This window comes from Sciurus vulgaris (genome assembly GCF_902686455.1).
Source record: "Sciurus vulgaris genome assembly, chromosome: 5".
Lineage (NCBI taxonomy): Eukaryota > Metazoa > Chordata > Mammalia > Rodentia > Sciuridae > Sciurus > Sciurus vulgaris.
In genome coordinates, this window is record NC_136465.1 from 990,447 (window position 1) to 1,005,572 (window position 15,126).

Below are 15,126 nucleotides of genomic sequence, written 5' to 3' on the forward strand. Positions count from 1 at the left end.
TCTCTGGCACATGCCCCTCAACCTTCACGGTGACCCTGTGTTCCAGGCATGGTTATGCCCAGTCTATGGACAGGGAACAGGATCAGGAGTGTAAGTGACTTGCCTGAGGTGAACAGCCACAAGGCCATGTCATGACAGCCCAGGAGGTGGTGTGCCCTAGGCCTCAGGCTGCTCTGCTTCCCAAAGAGACTGGAGATTGCACAATGGCCCTGGGCCACTCCCACCCTGAGGGACAGCCAGCTGCCCTGCTCTGGAGCCCTGAGCGGGGCTGCCCATCCTGAGCCTACAGCGAAGGGGCTGGCCTCCCAGGGCTGTGCTCACCTGGGCAGTTTGTCTGAGCACATAATTTGCACTTCACAAATGCTCTGGTGCTGAGTGTGCCTTCCGTGGGCTCACACCCTCAGTGACACACTGGTTCGTGAAGTCCAGCCAGCTCCCACTCAGCCCTGTCCCCTTACCTGCCCGGCTCAGATCAGACATGAACTGAAAGTCCCCATGATTCAGCTAGCTGATGCCACACACGAGCCCACCTTGGGCGCGTGCAAAAACCACTAGGCCAGGCACCCTGGGAAGGGCAGCAGAACTCTGCAGCGCACAGGCCAGGCCCAGTGAAGAGCAGGGCTCCTGCTGTCCTGAGCCATGGCCTGACCTGGAACCCAGGCTTGGACGGCCCCTTTCCTTCCTTGCCGCAGGACCACGTCCCTGTCCCTTTGCCCTGTGTGTCCGTTGGTCTGGGTGTGTCTGTGTTTCAGAGGTTTGCACTTCCATGTATGGACAGGTGTTTGTGAAGCTGCTCCCAGACTGCACTGGTAGAAGCACCTGGTTCACTGCGCAGGAATCCTTCCATGACCCCAGGGCATCACACACACCCCACAGACTGTGAGAGTAAAGGAGCCACCCTACGACCATCCAGGCTGAGTGCCCGTGAGGTGGAGGACGCTGGTCCCCACCGCCTCGCCCTCCCTGTGTCCTGTGTCCCCATGCCCTGCAACCCGCTCAGTAGCTGCTTGTGCTGGAACCCAGGCACCTGGGGCAAGATCTGGAAAGCCACGTTAAAATGTTGGACTTACCATCAGTCCTCCAGGGAAAGGAACGAGCCACCATCAAAGCAACACACCTGTCCTGCTAGGTGGATGGCTTCAGGGTAGAGCTGGAAGGCTGGCTGGAGAGCAGACTTGAGCTCAGAGCTCCGGTGAGTGGCTCCAGCCGCCACTGGTTCATCTCCTGGGTCCACACAGAAAGCTGAGGCTCAGATTGAGCAGACTGGCCTTGACATGGCCACAAGCCTGCGCACAGTGCAACAGGGCAGCTGCTCCTCACCATCATCACCCCAGGTGTGCACACACACACACACACACACACACACACACACCTACATGGACATGCATGAGTGCATGTGCACACATGTCCACATACATGTGTGCACTTAGACACGTATACATGGATGCACCCAAGGGCAGATGCATGCACATGCATGTACACATGCACACATGCACCCATGTGCCTGTGCATGTGTGTTCACCTACACACATGTCCCATGTATGCATGGGAGCATGCACATACATGGGCTCATGTGCACACAGAGGCCACACCAAACTCCTCATTCTTAAACCATGGTGGCGCAAGTGCACTCCCTGCCCCCCACCCCCACGGCTCCGGCTCGGCTGAGCGAGAGCGTGCTGGCCTGTCCTGGGAGTTCCTCTGTGCAGGCACCACCAGGCACTGTGCAGCTGCTTGTCCATCTGCCTGTCCTTCCCAGGGGTCGGGCCCCTCTGGCATGGAGTCCACTTGCAGAGGGTGTCCTGCTTCACGGTTCCCAGAGCATTCTCCTGAACGGGGGTCTTTCAGACCCCGGAATCCATCCACACGTTTGGCCAGCCGGCATTCCGAGGAAAGATGTGGGGCTCCCTCTCCACCAGGCCAACGGCTTCCTTCCTCTGTGCTGACTTTCACTTGCTCTGCCTGGCAGGAGGCTCCTTCCCCAGGACCCCCGAGGTTGACAGGAGTCTGGCTCCTGCCACATCCACCCTGCCCACCACAGCCCTGGCATCCGGGGCTCGCTCTTCCTCAACCACCAGCTAGGCGCTGCTGTTGCCCAACGTCCATGTGACTCTCCTGCCAGTACCAAAAGTCAAGGTGAAAGAACAAGAGACACCATGGTGCAGATAGACCTCCCTGACCGAGCTTCGCCTGCATTTCATGTCTGTCCCACGAGGTATAGGATCTGCCTTGTCTCCAGACAAGAAGCAAAGACGCAGTCGAACTCAAGAGCCATTTCTGCCCCCACACAGCCAACCTTCCGCAGACCCCAGCCAGTTCCAAAAGCCGCCTCTCCCCAACTGACTATGAAACAACAGAACTCGCAGTCCCAGGAAAGGGTGTGGTGTCCGCGCACGCGTGTTCTGTGTTCCTGCCTGTCGTGCCTCCACTGCCCAGGCACCTGCTGAGCTGGGCGCCCCGCACGCCTGGCAGCCTTCCGTGCCCTGAGCCCTCATCCCTCACTCTGCGTTACTGCCTCCTGCCCATCAGCCCACCAGCCCACGCTCCCGTACCTCCCCTTATAAATGACGATGAAGACCTCACGCTTAGGTCAGAATTTAAGACCAATTTCCTTAGGCTACAATCCTAGGAGTAGATTAATGTAGGCAAGTAACCTCAGCATTTATCCGATACAATTGTGGGCTCTTTTATTACAAAATCTCTCTATGCCTTCATTCCACAACAGTCAGCTGTCAAATTTGGCCATATCTACCAAAACCACGAAAGGCAATCACCCGACGCCACAAGCACGGATGACTCTCACATGTTCACGGGATCTGCACAGGCCCACAGTACACAAGTGTCTTTGAAGCACTAGCATCAATGTGACAAAACACCAGAAATAGCCAGTGCCTTTCCCTGAGAGGGACCAAATGAATCAGGTTACATTTAGAAGATGGGACAATGAGCGGTTAGAAGCAAGGTTGCTCCACGTCCTGACACAGAACTTGAAATTCGATGATTCTATCATGATCTTGTTTTATAAAGCCTCAATAACCTCCATGTCCAGGAAGGAAGAATTTAATGAAGCTGTGACCCACTTAGAACCAGAAGCATGAAGGGTGTGTCCTAACAGGAAGGTTGGAATTCTCCTTCCAGAATGTTCTTTCTGTAGTCAGCATTTCCTCTTCCAGTGGTCAAGAACAATAAATTAGGTACGGCTTTGGCGCATGTCTAGAAATATGCCAGTAAGAGGCAGGAGGAGCTCTGAAACATCCCTCTGCTCAGGAAAACCAGCAGCTGGGGGCTCAGAGCAAGGCTTCCAGGGAAGAGGCCCAGGAGAACCCTGGCACTGCCCCAGTAAGCTGGCACCCGGCAAGTTACCCACTTCCTCCTCGGGTTCCCTGACCAGTCCACGCTGGAGCACAGGGTCGTTGTGCAGGTGACATGCCACAGTGCTTAGGACCCTGAGCCGAACCTGGGCCCAGACGCACCCACAGATGCCGAGCCCTCCTCGGCTTCCTGACACAGCTCACCAGGTGTTCCCACAGGCTCGCCGAGCGCATCCCAGTGGCGGGATTTCAGACAGCAGTCCTCCTCTGCTGCTCCATGTCAGCCTGGACTGACGCTTTACACCTTCTCTTGCTTTTTAAGACGTAGTCATGGACATTTCAGTCAGGGGCCAGACGCCTTGGGACCCCAGGGGAGAGTTCTCAGGAGTCAGGGAAGGTGCGGCTCCTCCGTGGCGCTGGAGAGCCCTTACCACCTGACTAGTCTTGGTTTCACGCACTTCGTGTGCTGAGATTCTGTGACTGGTTTTTAGAAAGATGTCTGCTAGAATATCCTCATGGGAAACCTTGACGTGATGGCCACTTAAATCCCTGTGGGCTTGGGGTCCTTGGGGCAAGGCCACCATTAGGATTCTCAGAAAAAGCAGACTTCCCTTGGGAGCTGAGTTGCCTGCCGGCAGTCCTAGCAGCCAGTGAAAGACAGTCGCGTGCAGGTGCAGATGAGAGAGAGCTCGTCTCGTGTTTCCGACAGACGCTTCGGTCTCGTGTCTCTGTATGTGGATGCAGCCATCAGTATAATCCGACTAAATGCTTATTGTTGTTGTTAGCTCTGCTTGGTTCATGCTGTACTGACTTTCTTCAGTGTAGGGTGTGATAAGAGCTTTTAAGTCTGTAACAATGCAGTCCGACAAAATCTCTTTTTTTCCTAAGCTGAATGAAGCAATTTTATTTGCATACATTTGAAAGGCTGAAGTGCATTTAAAAGACCTGAGTTCACGTAGTTCTGTAAAATCCAATGGAACACAGTAGCGACATGATCACACCACCGTGAATGCATTTCCCCTCTGTGGCCTCACTGGGTCAAGGGCATCTCTGCATTAATCAAACCAATGCATAATTAATTACAGCAAAAGAACAACAAACCCCCTCTGGTTCAGTCCTAACACGGATGTTCTGTGTTGGATCAGGTGGAAACGGCGACGGACTCGGACACGGAGAGCCGCGGCCTGCGGGAGTACCACTCCGTTGGCGTGCAAGTAGAAGACGAGAAGCGGTAACTCGGCCCTCCGGGATGAGGGTGCCCCGCCCCGCCGCACCCCACCGCCCTCTGCAGCACCCGCCGCAGACAGGGCCCTCCGCTTACCTCGCGGAATGCTGAGTTAGCCTGTGCTGAGTCTTGGTCCTCAGCAGGCAGGGAACAGGCACCCACGAGAGGAGAGGGGCTGAGGCGCGGCACCTGCTTCTCTCCTCTCCACGCGGAGAGCGGGGCCACTGGCCTGTCCCTGGGAAGTCACTGTCTTGTGCTTCTGGAGGGAGGGCAGCCACCAGAGGCCCCACCCTCATTCTGTCCATCGTCCAAATCCCCGTGCGTGCCCCTGGATGTGGCGGGTGGGTGCGTGCTAGCATTGGGCCACCTGCAGTACCCAGGGCTCTGCCAGAGAGGGAACTGCGGTGGGTGGGCAGGTGCCAGGTGCCCTGGGTGCTGCTGAGGCTGGGCGCAGCCTCCTGTGTCTCGGGGAAGGCTGTCATCTGCCCTCCTCTCCTGTCCAGGCATGGGCGCTTCAAGCGCTCTAACAGCGTCACGGCTGCCGTCCAGGCCGACTTGGAGCTGGAGGGCTTCCCGGGACACATCACCATGGAGGACAAGGGCCTCCAGTTTGGCTCCTCCTTCCAGCGGCACTCGGAGCCCAGCACCCCTACGCAGTACGGGGCTGTGCGGACTGTGCGGACGCAGGGCCTCTTCAGCTACAGAGAGGACTACCGGACCCAGGTGGACACCGCCAGCCTGCCCCCACCGGACCCCTGGCTGGAGCCCTCCCTGGAGGCTGCGGACACCGGGAGGATGTCTCCGTGCCGCAGGGACGGGTCCTGGTTTTTGAAGCTGCTCCACACGGAGACGAAGAGGATGGAAGGCTGGTGCAAGGAGATGGAGGGAGAGGCGGAGGAGAACGACCTGGCTGAAGACAGTAAGTGCTCAGACCCAGTACCGCGGCCTCGGCTGCGCGGGGCAGCAGGAGGGCAGGTCCTCTCAGCAGCGGGTGGTGGAGGCAGTATGCTCCCCACACCTGCTCGTTCCAAGACCCGTTCCAAGACCCAGGGTGAGCGCCTGGAAAGCCGGGCCAGCGAGCGCAGTGGGCTGTCCTCTGGCCGCGTGTGCGAGGGGCGCTGTCTGCTGGATGGCTTGACCTGAGGGGTGGTGCCGGGGCGTCTCAGAGCGCGACCTCTTCTGCTTCCCAGCGCTCTCGAGCTCTGGGAGTCACTCACCCGGGGCGCTGACTATCTGACCCATGTTTTAAGAGCCTGCCTTGCCTTTCTGTGTCAGAGGAAATCAGTGGATGTGGAAAGAATGCGCCGTTAGCTCAACAGGGCCGTCGCCCCTGGGGGGCGGGGACTCTGGTGCCCCCACCACGGGTCTCCAGTGCAGACCCATCCCATACCCTCTGTGCTCACCCAGGCCTCTGCTCCCTCTAGAGGGATAGCACCTGACTCCCCACTCACTCCCCACCCGCCCCTTCACTCAAAGAAACCAACCCCAGATTCAGAGTGGCTGGGGGAAGGGGAGGTGGGAGAGGGGAGGAGAGGTGGGCTGGCTGACTCAGGAGACAGTGTTTGTCAGGTCTCAGCCCCATAATGTCTATGACATTTTATTCTGACATCATTTGAACCGACACCTTTGGGCATACTTTCAAAACGTTCTACTCTCCCTGTGAATATGCAAACATCCGGACTTTGGACATGGCTGTCCAAAGTCAGAGAGGCACTGGCGGGGCGGATCTTCCCCATACTTACTGTGTCTTCTAATTTTGATGCCTTCCTGGGGGTCACAATTGTTTTAAAAGATACCTTTTTTAAAAAAGACTCCACTGTAGCAGGATTTATTGAGGATTCACTGCACACCAGGTGCTCACCAGGCGCTCTGATGTTCCTGCCCCAGAGATGGGCAGGTGTCATTCAAAGCCTCACCCCAGATGCACGTAAGCTCGGAGCTGAGCTCGAACTTGAGTGGAGCATCTGGCTCAGGGCCATGCTGCTCTGGCGGACTTCCCCTGGGACACCTCCCCACTCGGGGGCTCCCCGTGCCACCTTCCTCTGTGCTTCAGAACACACGGACCCCGTCCCCAGCCATGGCTTCCTTTGGAGCCACCCGTCTGCAACACCCATCTGTGGTCCAGAGAGTCCCTGAACTGGTGGAACGCACACTTGGGTCCCCTGGCCTGGGCCATAGGAAGTGGGGAGGCGAAAGTCGGACACAAGTTCTTTCTTGAAGTAAGATCCAAAGACCTGGCAGGAGGGTTTCTTCTGCACTGAGGCAGACGGGGCATATAAGAAGATGCTCTGAGATATGCCATGAAACCTCCATCTGCAGAGCTGACTTGGCCTGCACAGGACCCAAGTCAGCAGGAGATCCGTCATCCGGGAATGAAGTGTTTGAGCTTCGCCTGCGATCACCAGGCACTGGACGTGCCTCTCCAGCAGGCACTGTGCTGACTGAGTGCTGCCTGCGGCTTATTTCCCCAAGTGTGTTTTTAATGGTTTAAGATCTTCTGGGCTCTCTCGCTCATGTGTACGCTCAACAAGCACTTATGGAATGCTTGCTGTGAGCAAGTCACTCTTCAAGGGCAAAAATGATACAAAATGAGCAGGACGCAGCAGAGAATCTGACCTGGAGGGAGACCCAGCCCAGAACCTAAGCATGGGAGAAAGGAGAGCTGGGGAAGCTGTTTGCAGGAGGCGTAAAATATCAGTGTGATCAAAAAGTGCAGACCAAGTGCTTAAAGCTCAGAGATCTGAGATGCTTTCACGTGGGGGAATGTCCAGGTGGCTTTCTGAAGTAGGTGGGCTCTGTGCTGCACCCTGAAGGACGGCAGGGTTTGGTCAAGCAGGGCGAGGGGCAACAGAAAGGGAGATCCAAAAACAGGCAGAGGCACAGACCCAGGGGCTGGGACCTGTTGTCTGCTGCTCAAATAAGGCCCTTCACAACCACTGACAGAGGCTGGCTAGGTGCCCTCGCAGAGCCCCATGTGGCTCCATGTTCTCTGTTCACTGGGCGGGGGAGGTTCCAAAGGACTGGACAGGCCTCTGCTGTGATGGGAGACATTGGCACTGATAGTGGCGGGTACACTCTCTCTCTAGTGACCTGGCACAGAGCCTGGCACAGGGCACACTGCGAGTGAGGAGCAGGCCAAGCCAGAGGCAGACACGCTCCTCGCACCTTGTGGAGCCACCTCTTCCAGATCCCGGGGAGCGTGGGGCCCGAGCGTCCTACGCAGCCTCCTTCTCTGGATGTCAGCTCGGCGATCTTCATTCTGTGGTTTGGTCCCACTGCCGTCCAGCTGTGAAGTGTAGCCATGCTGCTTGTGAGCCCAGGGCTCGGAGAGCAGGGAGCGCTGGGACTCTGCACTCTTTGATGTCAAAGGTCTTCCTCTTCCAGCTGGCCGAGTGGACAGGAGCTCATCACGTTTCTCGCCTGCAAGCTCAGCACGTAAAGCTGGCGCAGCATTAATCGAGTTCAGACTCGAATTCCCTAATAGTGTTTAGAAGGTAAGACAACCTCAAATTCTAGTCCCAATTTTAACAACAGATAGTGAGTCATTGGTCTCGGCACTTTAAAAAATAAAGGTTAAGTTAAATGGCTTATTCAACCAAAAGTCTGAGCTCTGAATATTGAAATTTCCATTGCATGAAATAATTTTCACCCAAACTATAATTTTATAATCACAGTTCACTGAACTGATTGAAGGAATCTAGATTCATCCAGTTCTCTGTGCCTAGTAAGTCCTATAACACAGGTCCCTGTTGTCACTACCCAGGAAAAGAAGCACTCAGGAGACATGAGCATCAGAGACCAGGGTCAGGGATTTTGGACTGATTATTTCAGTACCCAACAGGAAATGGCATCAGGTGAGACAGAAGTCAAAGTGCCTTCCGATGGTGTCTTGCCGACTCACCAGGGTCACATTGGACGCATGTGCTGGGATCCACTGCTGGCAGGGGTCTGCGAGGAGCGTGCATCAGCCCTGCAGAGTGTTCCTGAGGCCCTCATCCTAAACAGCTCCCCCAGGGGCTGATGCCCCACACGCCCACCCTGCCAGCTAAGAGCCATGGACAACCTGAGAGGACCCTGCCACTCACCACCAGAGGTGCCTCAGACCACCAGGGGCCATGAGCACACGAGCTGCCCCAATGCCAGAGGGGCGTTGAGACTCCCAGGCCATCTCCTGGGGTGAAGGGCAGCCATCCCTGGTTGGGATGTCCAGCTGCAGTGGACACACACCTGGACAAACCTGAGACTGGAGGGTGCAGGCACTCAACACAGGGTGAGCCAGGCCTGCTGAAGAGGAACCCTGCCTGCAGCTGGCCAGGCCATCCAGCTCCGCGCCCAGAGATGGTCCTCCTGAGCAGAGCAGATGGCCACATGCCCAGTGACAGCCTCCTGCTCAGGGGCACAGGTGCCGCTGCCAGATTCCCAGTGGACACTGAGCTGGGGCCCGGTCCACTCCTGGATCCAGCTGATGAAACCCTTCCCTTGATACGGTGAGTGCCTCTGAAGATGACCCCAAGCACCCCAGTGACCAAGCAGCCGTGGAAAGAAGTATGTGCTGGAAACCAGGAAGCAAGGAGTCCCGCAGGGGCAGAGACTGCTGAGAGCAGAGGCCCTTTGGCACCAAGAGAGTTTGTGAACACAAATGGCCGCGTTGAGGCTGCAGATCCTATAAAAGTCCACCTCACATTTGGAACAGAACAGTAGTGTGAATATTGTCCTGGTACTTCATAGCAAATTCACGTGCAATCGGAAGAAAATCGATTAAAGGAGCAGTAAGCTAACCAAATCTCTGTTCATCAAAGGCAGGGCTGCCTCAGTCTCTCTGCAAATCTCCATTCCAGGGAGCATCCATGCTTACCTGAAGCTCCTGAGAGGAAACGTCTAAGCGATGGCAAAATTAGGGAAGGACGGTGGAAAAGGAAAAGTTGAATTTTCATTTCAAATTCCCCGCCCCACAGGAAGCTGTTTACACTGTGGGTAACAGATCCGGTCCTTCCCGACCCCCGAACAGCGGGGCTCTGCCATTAGCCAGCGCGCCGTTAGCTCTCTCTCCGGCACTCCTCATCTCCCCTAGCCACATCCAGTTTTTGCTCTAGTAAGACTCTCCACTACATTGAATCAGTGCCATGATATTGCCATCTATTCACGTCATGCTGAAGATTATAAGTTGAAGCGCTTTGTATCAGTGCTCCAGCAGACTTCCACCCCAAGAGGAATATGAAAGTTAGAGATTCATGCTTCAAGTTTTACACACCCAACTGACTGTTCAATTACAATTTGAAGAAGCAGAGTCGGTAAAACAAGTGCATCTGTTCCTTTCTTCTCCACTTCTGCAGGACAACTTGACTACAGCAAGCCCCCTTAAATACCTTCACCAATTACTCAGGTTTAGAAGACAAAAGGAGCAGAGTTGTGCTTATCAAGAGCAGCAGTGGCCCTCCCTGGGCGCCAGCCTGGCCAGGCCAGCAGGGGCGAGCTCGATTCTGTGCCTGTACGCCAAAGCAGACACCACCCCAAGCCCCCTGCCCTCTCTCACCTCGCCCCCACTCCCCACATGCCTCTCCCAGAGCATCTACCCTGCAAGTACTTGGCACAGGGTAGTCATGGGTGCTCAGCACAGAATCTGAGGCACAGCCAGATGAGAAGACAAACCAAGCACTTGGGCACACCCACTTCACCAGGGCGAGGGCCCTCCACAGACAAACTCCACAAACCCCAAACGGAAGGGTGACCCCATGCACTGAGCCCACAGTACAAACCGAGTCCTCGTAAGATACTTAGGCCACAGCACCCTGCTCGGTGGGCAGGACCCCACTTGGTGGTGCAGAAAGCCAGGTAACCATGATGAGCAAGCTCTGTGGAGGACCTCTGAGCGGGCCCTGCCAGGGCCTGTGCCACAGACGAAGGGTCCAGGTGAAAAAGGACTCCGTCGGTTCCAGGAGGCTGTGAGGCCTAAGCGAGCTGGGATCTGCCAAGGTGCCAAGGCAGTGCTGTGCCCACCAGTCTGGGCAGGGTCGGCGGGGTGGCAAGAAGATCCAGATCTGGGGAAGGAGTGACTTTCCGAAGGCTTCTCGGGCAAGCCTTCCACTTGCCCAGTGAGTCTGGAAGTGACCACACCAGTCTTTCTGTAATTCTTAAGTCCCTAGTGTAGCTACAGCCAGACTGTTTGCTTTATAAATTTGCTATTTGGCTCACCAGTTGAAGACGGGCAGGTCAGGCGTGGATGGCAGATGGAGCTGAATCTCCCCACCTTCTGCCTTTGGCCAAACGCTCATACGGGTAGGGTGCCTTTAAGAGGACATCAGGTGCCCCTGAGCCTGAGAGCGAGGCCTGTGGGTGGCTTGTGACCGGTCTTCTGTCCTCAAGGTCTTCCCCATGACCTCCTGAGGGTCTCCATAATCAGGGTGCATCTCAAAGCACTGCCTGAGACCACGGCCCACGGTTCACTGAAGACCAGCTACAGCCAGTGAGATGGCAGGTGTCAGGGAGATTTCCTGAAGGTCAGGGACCAGTACCTCCCCGAGGTCGCTGGACTCCTGGAGCCCATACAGCTGGGAAGTGCATGCAGTGCGCTCTGCCCACGCTCCTCTCCGGCTCACCTCAGTGCAGCACTGGCACCGTCTCCTGCCCACCATGAAGGTCCCCACAGACAGCCCCCTTGCTGAACTCCATTTCCCAGTACCCAAGAGAGGGGCTTTGCAGTTGCCCCTGGCTGTCTTTGATCTCCTCGCATGCTGGGGAGCGAGCCGCTGCCGAAGCTCTGTCTCCAGCGGAAGGCAGAGTCTGGAGACAGGGCCAACCTGTGGCCGCGGGGGCCTGACCCTGTCCTGTCTGTCACAGCTCTCGGGAAGATCAGGAGTGCAGTGGGGAGTGCCCAGCTGCTCATGTCCCAGAAGTTCCAGCAGTTCTATTGGCTCTGCCAGCAGAACATGGTGAGTGCACCTCCAGGGGCCTGTCTGCCTCACAGCAGAGGCCCGTCCTTCACAGTCTCCTCACCAGCTAAAGCTCCTGTGTGCCGGGAATGGCGCGTTCAGGAGAGGACGCTGTCTGGCACTGGGTACCCGCAACCCATCCATGGGGACTTCCACTCCCTCCCTGGGGACCACACCCCATCCCTGGGAAGACACACCCTCATCCCTAGACTCGGATCCATCCATGGGGACTCACGTCCCTTCCCTGGGGACCCACGCCCTTATCCCCGGACTCAGATCCATCCACGGGGACTCACGTTCCTTCCCTGGGGACCCACACCCTTATCCTTGGACTCAGATCCATCCATGGGAACTCATGTCCCTTCCCTGGGGACCCACGCCCTTATCCCTGGACTCAGATCCATCCACGGGGACTCACGTTCCTTCCCTGGGAAGACATGCCCTCATCCCTGGGACTCAGATCCATCCACAGGGACACAGATCCTTCTGTGGGGACCCACACCCTCACCCCTGGGACTCAGATCCATCCACGGGGACTCACGTTCCTTCCGTGGGGACCCACACCCTCATCCCTGGGACTCAGTGCCATCCATGGAGACTCACGTTCCTACCCTGGGACTAACTAATATACCTTCCCTGGGGACTCACACCTTTTCCTATGGACTCACACCCCTTCCTAGGATTCATATCCCTGCCTGTGAACTCACACACCATCTCTGGGGACTCACACCCCTTCCTGGGGACTCACACCATCTCTGGGGATTCACACCACTTCCTGGGGACTCACACCCCTTCCTGTGAACTCACACACCATCTCTGGGAACTCACACCCCTTCCTGTGGACTCATACCCCTTCCTGGGGACTCACACACCATCTCTGAGGACTCACACTCCTTCCTGTGGACTCACACCCTGTCTCTGGAGACTCACCCCTTCCTGTGAACTCACACACCATCTCTGGGGACTCACACCACTTCCTGGGGACTCACACCCCTTCCTGTGAACTCACACACCATCTCTGGGGACTCGACCCAATCTTTGGGGACTGGCACCCCTTCTGTGGACTCACACCCATTCCTGGGGTATTACACACCATCACTGGGGACTCACACCCCCTCCTGGGCACCCACCCCTTCCTGGGGACTCATTGCCTAATTTGGAGACACACACTGAGCCCTAGCGACTCACCCGCCCCTGGTTTCAGCATGCAGCAGTGCCATGCTTGAGGGGCATTGAGCAGGAGGCTGGAATCCTGGAAACATGGTGTAAGGCTGGGCCTCTGCCATGGCAGTGTCTCCCAGGAGCGGAGAGGTGAATTCCACTGTGGCCCAGGCCTCAGTAAGGAGCGGACGCCTGAGGCATGGAATGTGGAGGCAGGCTGCCTGGGTGGGCGGAGATCAGGAGGAGTTGCAGGAATGAGCCAGCCTTCACCTGCGTCAGGACAGAAGGGTTCTGTGTGAAGATGTGTGCCTGCAGCTGGCTCCAAGCCTGGGTCTTCCTGGCAGCCAGAGGAAGAAAAGCCACACGTATGTGGACGTGGTGCACACACGCAAATGGATGTCTGCTACACACACACACGCACACACACACACACACACACACACTTTGTGCGCACTGCCCCAGAGCTGTCAGTGTGCTGAGCTGTCAGTGCACACGTGCGTACTTATCCACAGGTAGAAACATGTCCACAGGTTCTTCCTGTTCACACATACGGACTTCTCCGACTAAACCAAGCGTTCTCATGCTTGCATGGGAGCAGCACATGGTATCCATGACTCTAGGCAGCTTCACACCTGTGCACTGATGTTCTTCACCTGGACATTGTCAGTGGGAGGCTGGCTCGTCCGGGCTCGGCCACAGGTGTTCTGATCACGTGTATTGTGTTTGCTGTTTACCTGGAGACCCTAAGTAGGATGTTCTCACCAGTCAGAGGCAGAGGCCCCTCCAAGCTGCCCAGCCCATCTTTAAACAGGGTCAGCAAGGGTGTTTTCTCTGATGGTCTCCAAGTAGCCCATGAAAGTCCATCAGAAGATTTTGGGTTCCCAGCATGTCACCTGTGGCATAAGTTTAACGGACATTTAAGAAGCAGAATGGACAGTTTAGAGTCCTCAAAGATGCAGGCCGCTGAGTAAATGCTGGCTGCCAGGTGTGTCCTCTGGCCCCCAACCCCGTCCTCTGCTATTTTTAAAGGCATTGGCTGAGCCACCAAGGAACTATGAATGCTGCACAGAGTTGGGGAGGCCCCAGGGGCCCCCAGGGGCACATGTCCACCCTCGGCCTATCAAGTGCATGCTGCTCTCTCCCAGAGCAGCTGAAGTCAGCCCTGAAACCATCCACCCTAATGTCTTTGCTGCCTTTCCAGCTTATAAATATTGGGTTTGAGTACTTGCTTTCTTTTGGCTTCTGTCCAGGATTAGTACAAAAGAGCTCTGAGCCCTTTTGAGGTCTGGCAGGAGAGACCTACTGAGAACAGAAGCAGGTGCCATCAGAGCCAGTGGCCGTGGTTTACGGAGCAGCGCTAGTGGCAGGCAGCTTTGGGCAGGTGGCTGAAGTCAGAACCCCAGAGAACACCAGGACCTCCCAGACCTTAGGACGGGCCCCACAGAGCAGGCACACAGTCCAGTGAGGCTGCACAGCTGACTCAGACACAGCTGCCAGGTCCCTAAGAGAACAAGAGGAAAGCAGGTGCCTTGAGCCGCAGGCCCTGTCCTCACACCAGCCCATCTGCATGGTCAGTGGTTGCCCTCTAGTGGTCAAAGGAAGAACGCTCTCACAGCAGAAAGCAGCTCTGCATCTTGCTTGGGTGGGAAAATCTCAGACTAGGGGCAGACCTTCTGATCCTCTGCCCTGTGCTGGTAGCCTGGCTACCAGCTTGTGCATGACAGGTGGGATGCAGCCTGAAACAATCGTTTGACATGACGTCAAGTCAGTTCAGAGGAACTGCACACTGGGTATGTGCTCATGTCAACCACTGAGAGCAAGCTGAAAATGCACCCTTTAAGCAAGCTCAGGTGGCTATCTGGTTGTTAAGGCACCAGTTTGGGCTGGCCTCCCACCAAACCAGGTGAGCCCATGCAGAACAGTCCCTCTGCTTCTAGGGCAGGAACTGTGGGGTATTGGGCAGAGGGACACAGCCCATGCAGGGCCCAGGCCTGACCGGGGGCATCACCTGGGCCTTCCAGGTGAGAGAACTTGTCAGTGAAACCTCTGCCCCTCCAAGAGGCTTACTCACCTGTACTCTCTCCACATAGGAGTGGACTAAATACACATTTCATTTGTAAGGTGTCCTCGACCCTCCTAGTGTGAGCTAAGATCCTTAGAACAAACACAAGCAGGGCTGGCTCCAGCCACCCTCCTCCCACCCACCATCTCCACCACTTCCATGGCAGATGAACTGGCCCGTGCCTTCTGAATAATCCACGGGTGACCAAAACACAGGGCCCTGCTGAGGATTCAAAAGCTTTCGTCTCTGCCTCCGCCCTAGCATTTTCCATGTGGAGCAGGGAAGGGATGAGCTACCTGTGTCTGAATCTCCATTCTACACAGGTGTTAAAAGAACTTCCAGCACACACAGCGACCCTCCCCAATACCTGCACCACTCAGATGAGACCTCGATGGCACAGGGAAGGAGCTGGGCCTCCTCCAGCTGAGTTCCTGGATG

General features: G+C 56.3%; 1 protein-coding gene across 1 annotated transcript in view; it reads left to right on the forward strand.

Annotated features, from left to right (window-relative positions):
• Positions 1-15,126, forward strand: part of DLGAP2 (DLG associated protein 2) — a 663,652-nt gene that overhangs the window by 644,406 nt on the left and 4,120 nt on the right. Inside the window, exons 13-15 of the mRNA XM_079142912.1 lie at positions 4,457-4,542; positions 5,040-5,455; positions 11,374-11,465. Of these exons, the coding sequence (XP_078999038.1) occupies positions 4,457-4,542; positions 5,040-5,455; positions 11,374-11,465 (594 nt within the window). The remainder of the gene's footprint in view (positions 1-4,456; positions 4,543-5,039; positions 5,456-11,373; positions 11,466-15,126) is intronic.